The sequence below is a fragment of the Bison bison genome, unplaced genomic scaffold (assembly GCF_000754665.1).
Source record: "Bison bison bison isolate TAMUID 2011002044 unplaced genomic scaffold, Bison_UMD1.0 scf7180017863994, whole genome shotgun sequence".
Classification (NCBI taxonomy): domain Eukaryota; kingdom Metazoa; phylum Chordata; class Mammalia; order Artiodactyla; family Bovidae; genus Bison; species Bison bison.
In genome coordinates, this window is record NW_011494566.1 from 586701 (window position 1) to 596868 (window position 10168).

Here is a 10168-nt window from a genome sequence, read left to right on the forward strand (position 1 = left end):
TCCCTCCTCCCTCCCCATACCATCCCTCTGGGTCGTCCCAAGCTGTCTAGGTTGGTCATAACTTTTCTTCCAAGGAACAAGTGTCTTTTAATTTCATGGCTGTAGTCACCATCTGCAGTGATTTTGGAGCCCCAAAAAATAAAGTCTGCCACCGTTTCTACTGTTTTCCCATCTATTTCCCATGAAGTGAGGGACCAGATGCCATGATCTTAGTTTTCTGAATGTTGTTTTAAGCCAATTTTTTCACTCTCCTCTTTCACTTTCATCAAGAGTCTCTTTCTTTGCTTTCTGTCATAAGGGTGGTGTCATCTGCATATCTGAGGTTATTGATATTTCTTCCGGCAATCTTGATTCCAGCTTGTGCTTCTTCCAGCCGAGCGTTTCTCATGATGTACTCTGCATATAAGTTAAATAACCAGGGTGACAATATACAGCCTTGATGTACTACTTTCCCTATTTGGAATACCTGTATACCACATTTTTATCTATTCATCTATTGATGGGCACCTAGGTTGCTTTCATTCTTGGTTATTGTAAATAATGCTTCAGTGAACATAAGGGTGCATAATATTTTTTCAAATTAGTGTTTTCATTTTCTTCATATAAATACCCAGAAGTGAAGTTGCTGGATTTTATGGTATTTCTGTTTTTAATTTTTTGAAGAGTCTCCAAATTGTTTTCTATAGTGGTTGCACCAATTTAGATTCCCACCAGTAGTGTACAAGGGTTACCTTTTCTTTACATCCTCACCAACACTTAATTATTTGTTCTCTTTTCTATAATAACCATTAGACAGGTGTGAGGCGATATCTCATTATGGTTTTGATTTGCATTTCTCTGATGATTAGCCATTTCTCTTTGAGACCCCATGGACTGTAGCCCTCCAGGCTCCTGTGTCCATGATATTCTCCAGGTACAAATACTGGAGTGGGTTACCATGCCCTCCTCCAGGGAATGATTAGAGTTGTTAAGCATATTCTCTTGTGATTGTTGGCCATTTGTATGTCTTCTTTGGAAAGATGTGTATTCAGTTCTCTGCCTCTTTTTTAATCAGCTAGTTTTTTGTTTTGTTTGTTTGATATTGAGTTGTATGAGTTCTTTGTATGTTTGGCTATTAACCCTTTATCAGATATATCATTTGCAAATATCTTCTCTTGTCCTGTAGGTGGCCTTTTCTTTTTGTTGATATTTCCTTTACTTTGCAGAAGCTTTTTGCTTTGAAATAGTTCCACTTGTTTATTTTGCTTTTGTTACCTTTTTTTTGGGGAGTCAATACCAAAATATCTCCAAGACTAATGACAGGGAGTTTGCCATCCATGTGTTCTTCCAAGAGTTTCATGGTTTCAGGTCTTATGTTCAAGTCTTTAATCCATTTTGTGTTAATTTTTGTGTGTAGAGTAAGATAGTGGAATTTCAGTTTTTTGAAACTGGTTTTCCAGTTTTAGCAGCACAGTTATTAAAGAAATTGCCCCATTCCTTACTTTATATTTTGTATTATTGAGTCTTTTGTGGTAATTAATTGATCATATGCATAGGTTTATTTTGGAGCTCTATTCTGTTCCACTGATCTATGTTTTTATGCCAAAGCAAACTGTTTTGATTACTCTAGCTTTGCAGTATAGTTTGATGCCTCCAGCTTTGTTCTTCTTTCTCAAGATTGCTTTGACTGTTTGGGGTCTTCTGTGGTTCTACATACAGCTGCTCTACTCTGTTAAATACCTTGAAATTTTGACAGGAATTTTTTGAATCTGTAGATTGCTTTGAGTAGTGTTAATATTTTAACAATATTAATTTCCTTGAGCATGCAGTACTTTCATTTGTGTCTTTTATGATGAGCTGTTTTTCTTTGGTATCAGTTGTAAAATCTATGAGGCTGTTTTTTGATGGCTAAGGGAAGGGCTAACAAATCTTTCCTAACTTGCCAGCAGAAAATTTAGATAATAGGGGTTTTTTAGTTGTAGTCTAGTAGTTTCTGGTCCCTATCATCCCAGAATGGAATGCTTAATATTTCTCATATTTTCAGTAGTTGTATTTACTTATTTTTTGTGAAGTGTTTTCACAGTATAAAAATTGAAAGTAATAAGTCATGCTGTTATAGAACAGAAGGTGTTAATTCTCTGGTTAGACAGTATCCTCTATCTTAATTTCTATTTTTCCATCTTAAAGAATTGTACAGTGAATCCAAAGGACAGTATCCTGAAAAGAGTGAAGGATATTGGGGACGTCTTTAAAGAGAAATTTGCTAAAGCTGTGGGACAAGGATGTATGGAAATTGGATCACAGGTAACTTCAACTCATTTTGATGAGTACCACTGTATAGTAAATAATTTCAAATGCAATATCTGTCCAAGTTGTGTAAATGCTATCTAATAGTATAAAATTTTGGCAGCTACCAAATCCTAGTCGGCTGTGTATGATGCTATTTGGAAAAAACTTGATGGGCTAGCTCTCCTTACTCTATACAGAAACCAAAAGGAAACATGCAGAAAATTTTGGAAAACTTATGTAAATTTTAGAAAGTACAAGTAAAAAAAAATCAAAATCTTGTTGATATTAAGTTTTTGGTGTATATTCTTTAACTTTTGCACGTATGGAATATTATGTATGCATATACTTATATGAATGGAATATTATACATGCCATTTATTAGTGGTATTATTGAATGATGTTACTTTTACTATTGCTGTTGTTATTTCAGAAAATCTAAAACTAATATTTGGCAAGAGAATGGGCTCTGGATCCAAGCCCTGGTTTCATATCTGGCTCTTTCATATATGAGCTGTCAGGTTTCTATATTTGCTTTACTTTGTGGCATTACTGAGGTAATATATAAAATATATTTGAAAACTGTAATCTACTATACACATTTGCTTTAGTGTAGTGAGGTTATATTTTGATACCATCTGTATTTTAAACAATTACATTTAAAAGTTCTTTTGGTCATAATTTGGAATGAAGGATTAAGGTGTATATTTGTGTGTATTTAAAATTGGACTGTTTTTTAAACTAATGGAAACTAGTTATTTGATTAAAACTTTTTGCTGATAAGATCCTTTAGATCGGATTTTTGCCTTTGCCAGCTTTATGGAAAGGTACTATTCTCTTAATCCTGGAGAGCTATCTTAAATACATGTCACAGGAGTGTTATATTCATGTGTAAAATGGTTAGAACAGTACCAGGTTTCCCATTGGCTCAGATGGTAAAGAATCAGTGTGCAATACAATGGACCCAGGTTCAGTCCCTGGCTTGGGAAGATCCCCTGGAGAAGTGAATGGCTACCCGCTCCAGTATTCTGGCCTGGAGAATCCCCTGGACAGAGGAACCTGGTGGGCTACAGTCCATGGGGTGGTAAACAGTTGGACACGACTGAGCAACTAACACTAATATATAATATATTCTTAGTACATATATATCTGTTATGATGTAGACTGAAGTAGGAATGTAGGAAAACCATATACTGGACCCCTCCTCTTAAAAACTTATCGGGAATGTGAAAACCATCATTTTATATGGGGTCGCAGAGAGTCGGACTCAACTGAGTGACCAACGCTTTCAGTTTCCTCAGTTTTAGACAAGCTAGCTTTTGTGCTCTCTTGGTAGCCATATTTCTAAGAAGGGTCAGAGATGTGTCTCAGGGCAAAACTTTTTAAAAATTAGTAATTGTTATGTTTTCTAAAATAGTGGGATCTGATTTTTTGTTTGTTTGTTTGTAGCGATACAAACTTGGAGTCCGATTGTATTACCGAGTAATGGAATCCATGCTTAAATCAGTAAGTTTAAAAGAATATAATAGAAAAAAAAATTCATTGCTAATGCAAAGAAGGCTTCAGTTAATTTTTTAAATCTGTTTTAGGAAGAAGAACGATTATCCATTCAAAATTTTAGGTAAATTTTTGTTTTAGTAAAACAATTTCTTTTTTTTTTTTTTATAAAAGTAAATGTTACAAAAATCATTCTTTTTTTCCTTTAGCAAACTCCTGAATGACAACATCTTTCATATGTCTTTGTTGGCATGCGCTCTTGAGGTTGTAATGGCTACCTATAGCAGTAAGTTAAATTTTAGTAAATAAACATTCTAGTTCAATTTAAAGTTTAAAAAAACTTATCTGAGGTGTTATATGGGTTTTTTTAGGGGGGTCGGAGATGGAGAAGTTAAGGAGAAGAAATGCATATTTTAGATCATTATATACGAAAGAATGTAATTGGTCACCTTAGAACGGCTTGTGAACTTGGATTGTTTCAAATCATCTTGGAAATACTTTCACAAGGTCTCTATTTTGGTCTATACTGAATCCAGGAAATGTACCTATTAACCCCCTTTAAAGACTTAGGAGATTGTAAAATCCCTGAGAAGTACCATTGAGCAGCTTCCACTGATAAGGAAGCACTGCCACATATATATATTCAGTGGTTATGAGACCAAAGGTTGGAACTGAAATCTGCCAGATAAATGGAACAGAGGCACCAATAGGGGTTTTTTAAAATACGATTTTCAACATGTATCATTACTTTGCAAATAATCTTGCGACTGTCAAAAAAGTTTTGTTTGTAAAAAACAAAAGAAAAAAAATTGTCTAAGGATAAAAATATATTACATAACTAATATAACCAAGAAATACACAATTAAAACAGATTTTTCTAACCAAATTATCAAAATCTAAACAATCACTTCCCCTCTTAATCAATGATTAATGAGACAGTTAAAATGGATATGCCAGTGCATTACTGGTTGGATGTTAAACCTGTCCCTGATACAAGTGTAGAATATTTAAACCTTTGAAAATTTGATATAAGCTATGAGCCTTCTGTCTAAAAGAGACATACATGCATATGCCCTCAGACTTGGGAAGCCTATTTCCTAGGAGTCTGTGGACCCCAGAATAAAAAATTCTGTTTTAAGTAAATTTTTTTTGTTTAGCCTTTCTACTGTGTTTTAATTTTTTGTTTAATAAAACCTTTGAACTGAAAAATAATGTAATTCAAGACTTTCTGTTTCATTCCTAAGTTATTTTTCTTTCATTTTTAGGAAGTATGTCTCAGAGCCTGGATACTGGAACAGATCTATCCTTCCCATGGATTCTGAATGTATTTAACTTAAAAGCTTTTGATTTTTACAAAGTGATTGAAAGTTTCATCAAAGCAGAAGCCAACCTGACCAGAGAAATGATTAAACATTTAGAACGATGTGAACATCGAATCATGGAGTCCCTTGCCTGGCTCTCAGTAAGTAACTAGTTAAAGATATTCATATGCATATGGATAACAGTTATCTGTTAGTGACATATATTTGTTAAAATTTACCTCGAGCAAATATGCGATTTAATGAATAATATGATTTCCAAGTAGAGCCCAAGAATCAAGTGGAATATTATCAATTGAATGGTGTCTTTGAGCTCTCCAGACTATCTCATATAGGAATTTATTATGAATTGCTTTTCTTTTTTTTGAATTGCTTTTCTTAAAGCTTGGCACTTCAAAACAAAGCAGAATTCTGTAAAGTATTTGGGAACTTTATTTAAAGTAGGAGTGTCATGTTTGAAAATTTAAGAGCCTGGTCTTAAATTTCAACAGAATACTTAAAAAAAAAATTGACAGGCTATTGAGATGATTTAAAAGAACAGATTTTTATTTCAATTTAATTTGCTTTTTTTTGGTCCCATCGTTAAAGATAATCTAAAATCTACACAGGTGTAGTTATTGCTTATAGCATTGTATGGACAAAAAGAATATTCTAGGTAGTCTGTTTATAGCATATAAGCTATTGATAAAGCTTTATTTAAATAAAGGTTATATCTCCTATATAGTAATAATAAAACATTTATATGAAGTTCTTCTGTTATGCTCTTTAAATCTTCATAGTTGGGCAATACTTTGTTAATCATCAGGTTTGTAGATTGATATACAGTTGGTTTCTTTTGAAACTGTTGCATGCTAAGCTTACATCTTTTCATTTATATCAGCATATAGAAATGACAGTGAAAAAATTAAGGCTTTAGTTATATTAGAATCTTAATCTTCATGTAAATGTAGTTTTAAATTTTTTTATATTTTAAAAATGTAATGGCTAAGAGATAACTTGTTTCTTCGTGCTTTTCTTGTATTGCTGTATAGACAGAGTGGATAGAAAAGGAGAGAAGTAGGGGAAGTTGATAGACATTGTATTGCTATGATTGAATTGGCTAAGTCTTTTATACAAAAGCTTCTGCTTTGTTAAAAAAAAAAAAGGAGTACTTAGGAGAAAACTCTCAGAATCTGGGGGTTCAATGAAAGTAGCAAAAATAAATACATAGATCAATAAACAAAATAAATAGAGTACTTTTCAGAGGATGCCATGCCCGCTTTTCCTAGAAATTGAAATCAAGACATGACTGTATCATCTGAAAGTGACTATTCTTATTTCTTTTAGAGGACTTTATTTCTATCAATACACATCTGCTATATGCCAAGCATTGAGGTAGATATTATGAGGATATATAAAAGACATGAGCTCTGAAAATTATGGAGGAAGTAGTAGAAATTTACTGTTGAAAATTGCTTGTGTTCAAGCCTGTTTAGTTCAGTTACTGGTATTCTAGGATTCTAAACAATATTCTTTTATTTTTGAGAATTTTTGGAGGAAAAGTAACATGTACAAAGTCTGGTCAAGGGTACAGTTTTTTAATAATAGAGTAGTGTGGACTTCATAAGCCTCTGAATTTAAATTCTAACTTTGGTATTTCTAGGGGATGAGATTATAGGCTACTTTTGGTTGAATTTTCAAAAAATCAATACAGACTGCTGTTTTAATCATAAACAGAACAGAGTGGTGGTGGGTAACTATGAACATAAGTCATGCCACACAACATAATATGTGAGTCTTTCCTGTGAGAATAATTTAACATTTTAGAGAGTAGGCATACTATAGATAAATTTGAGCTTTCACAGACTGTAGGATTTTTTTCTTTATTGAAGTATAACGTATATACAGAAAAGCATATATCACAAGTTGTAGTACAAAGGATTTTTTACAAATAGAATGTACCCACGTTACTAAATATATAGATTAAGAATCAGAGCAATTGAGCACACCTATGATACCAAAATCCAGATCAAGAATCAGAGCAAACCTGCTTCGTTTTTTGATTCTGTATTACAGTCAGAATCTCTCCTTGAACTGAAGATATTTATGAGAACATACTCACAGGGAAACATCAAGTGAGATACTACTTACTTTATTCATTGGTAATTTAATGAAAGAAAGAACATATTGTATTTTTTTTTTTTTTTTACTTTACAATATTGTATTGGTTTTGCCATACATCAACATGAATCCACCATGGGTGTACATGTGTTCCCAATCCTGAACTCCCCTCCCCCTCCCACCTCCCTCCCTGTACCATCCCTCTGGGTCATCCCAGTGGACCAGCCCCAAGCTTCCTGTATCCTACATCAAACATGGACTGGCAATTCGTTTCTTATATGATATTATACATGTTTTAATGCCATTCTCCCAAATCCTCCCCCGACTTCCTCTCCCACAGAGTCCAAAAGACCGTTCTGTACATCTGTGTCTCTTTTGCTGTCTCGCTTACAGGGTTATCGTTACCATCTTTCTAAATTCCATATATACGCGTTAGTATACTGTATTGGTGTTTTTCTTTCTGGCTTACTTCACTCTGTATAATCGGCTCCAGTTTCATCCACCTCATTAGAACTGATTCAAATGTATTCTTTTTAATGGCTGAGTAAAACTCCATTGTGTATATGTACCACAGCTTTCTTATCCATTCGTCTGCTGATGGACATCTAGGTTGCTTCCATGTCCTGGCTATTATAAACAGTGCTGTGATGAACATTGGGGTACACGTGTCTCTTTCAATTCCGGTTTCCTCGGTGTGTATGCCCAGCAGTGGGATTGCTGGGTCGTATGGCAGTTCTATTTCCAGTTTTTTAAGGAATCTCCACACTGTTCTCCATAGTGGCTGTACTAGTTTGCATTCCCACCAACAGTGTAAGAGGGTTCCCTTTTCTCCACATCCTCTCCAGCATTTATTGCTTGTAGACTTTTTGATCGCAGCCATTCTGACTGTTGTGAAATGGTACCTCATTGTGGTTTTGATTTGCATTTCTCTGATAATGAGTGATGTTGAGCATCTTTTATGTGTTTATTAGTCATCTGTATGTCTTCTTTGGAGAAATGTCTATTTAGTTCTTTGGCCCATTTTTTGATTGGGTCATTTATTTTTCTGGAATTGAGCTGCAGGAGTTATATTTTGAATGGGGAAAGGGTTGAGTACCTTTACTGCACAGTCTTGAGAAATACTAAATCAAGAACAGAATAACTTTAAGAAGGCATAAGCACACTTCTGTTTTTTTTTAATCCCAGAGAGATTAGCAGGTGGTATATGAATATAAAATGCTAAACAATCTATTGAAAAACCTAGTGAAATCTTGTCCTCTGGAAATCTGGAAGATTAGTTGTGGTTTAAAATGAACCATGCCTAAGGATTGGACCAAAAGACTTATAGACATTTAGGCCTCTTAAATCTGTTCAGCAGTTTATCATGCCAGTAGATGATGAGGTGAGATTTGGATATTTTACTTTCAATATATTCAGACTGTGTTGGATTTTTTTTCAGTAAAATCTTTGTCAACCAAAATAGACCAGGTAGTTTATTCTCTAAATGGTCTTTTTTGTGGACTTCTGTGGATTTTTCCTCTTGATCTACCCACTTCTGTGGCTACCTTAATACTGTTTCTCTCACAGCCACCAGAGAAATTTTTTTATAAATGCAGAACAACTCTCATGATGCTAATTCCTCAGATGAAAAATCTTTTGTAGGGGACCTGTGCCTCTGGTAATATGGAGGGAGACCATACCATATGACTCCTCACAAAAAAATACAACTATAAAACCTGTACACACTCAGTTGTGCCTGACTCTTTGAGACCCCATGGACTGTAGCCTACCAGGCTCCTCTGTCCATTAGATTTTCCAGACAAAAATACTGGAGTGGGTTGCCATTTTCTTCTTCAGGGGATCTTCCTGACCCAGGGTTCAAACCCACAGCTTCTGTGTCTCCTGATTTGCAGGCCGATTCTCTTTCACTGAGCTACCAAAGGAATTACCTGAAGTCACTGACCTTTTAGAGCAAACAGCCTAGTTAAGAAATGGAGTAGGGGTGCTGTGGGCCTGGGTAGGAAGCTTTTAGCCTGGGGCTGGGAGGTATAGGGGGAAACAAAATGGCTGCCTGAGGAGGCCTTACAAATAGCTGTGAAAGAAGAGAGGCAAAGCAAAGGAGAAAAGGAAAGATATACCCATTTGAATGCAGAGTTCCAAAGAATAGCAAGGAGAGATAAGAAAGCCTGCCTCAGCGATCAGTGCAAAGAAATAGAGGAAAACAACAGAATGGGAAAGACTAGAGATCTCTTCAAGAAAATTAGAGATACCAAGGGAACATTTCATGCAAAGATGGGCTCAATAAAGGACAGAAATGGTAGGGACCTAACAGAAGCAGAAGTTATTAAGAAGAGGTGGCAAGAATACACAGAAGAACTGTACAAAAAAGATCTTCACGACCCAGATAATCACAAAGATGTGATCACTCACACTTAGCTAGAGCCGGACATCCTGGAATGTGAAACCAGGTGGGCCTTAGGAAACATCACTATGAACAAAGCTAGTGAAAGTGATGGAATTCCAGTTAAGCTATTTCAAATCCTAAAAGATGATTCTGTGAAAGTGCTGCACGCAATATGTCAGCAAATTTGGAAAACTCAGCAGTGGCCATAGGACTGGAAAAGGTCAGTTTTCATTCCAATCCCAGAGAAAGGCAATGCCAAAGAATGCTCAAACTACCGCACAATTGCACTCACCTCACATGCTAGTAAAGTAATGCTCAAAATTCTCCAAGCCAGGCTTCAGCAATAAGTGACCTGTGAACTTCCAGATGTTCAAGCTGGTTTTAGAAAAGGCAGAGGAACCAGAGATCAAATTGCCAACATCTGCTGGATCATTGAAAAAGCAAGAGAGTTCCAGAAAAACATCTATTTCTGCTTCATTGACTATGCCAAAGCCTTTGACTGTGTGGATCACAACAAACTGTGGAAAATTCTGAAAGAGATGGGAATACCAGACCACCTGACCTGCCTCTTGAGAAACCTGTAAGCAGGTCAGGAAGCAACAGT

The 10168-nt window shown here is 35.3% G+C and overlaps 1 protein-coding gene across 1 annotated transcript in view; it reads left to right on the forward strand.

Moving 5' to 3' along the window:
- RB1 (retinoblastoma 1) overlaps nt 1–10168 on the forward strand; it is a 118685-nt gene that overhangs the window by 55033 nt on the left and 53484 nt on the right. Inside the window, exons 13-17 of the mRNA XM_010834047.1 lie at nt 2167–2283; nt 3715–3771; nt 3855–3886; nt 3972–4048; nt 5028–5224. Of these exons, the coding sequence (XP_010832349.1) occupies nt 2167–2283; nt 3715–3771; nt 3855–3886; nt 3972–4048; nt 5028–5224 (480 nt within the window). The remainder of the gene's footprint in view (nt 1–2166; nt 2284–3714; nt 3772–3854; nt 3887–3971; nt 4049–5027; nt 5225–10168) is intronic.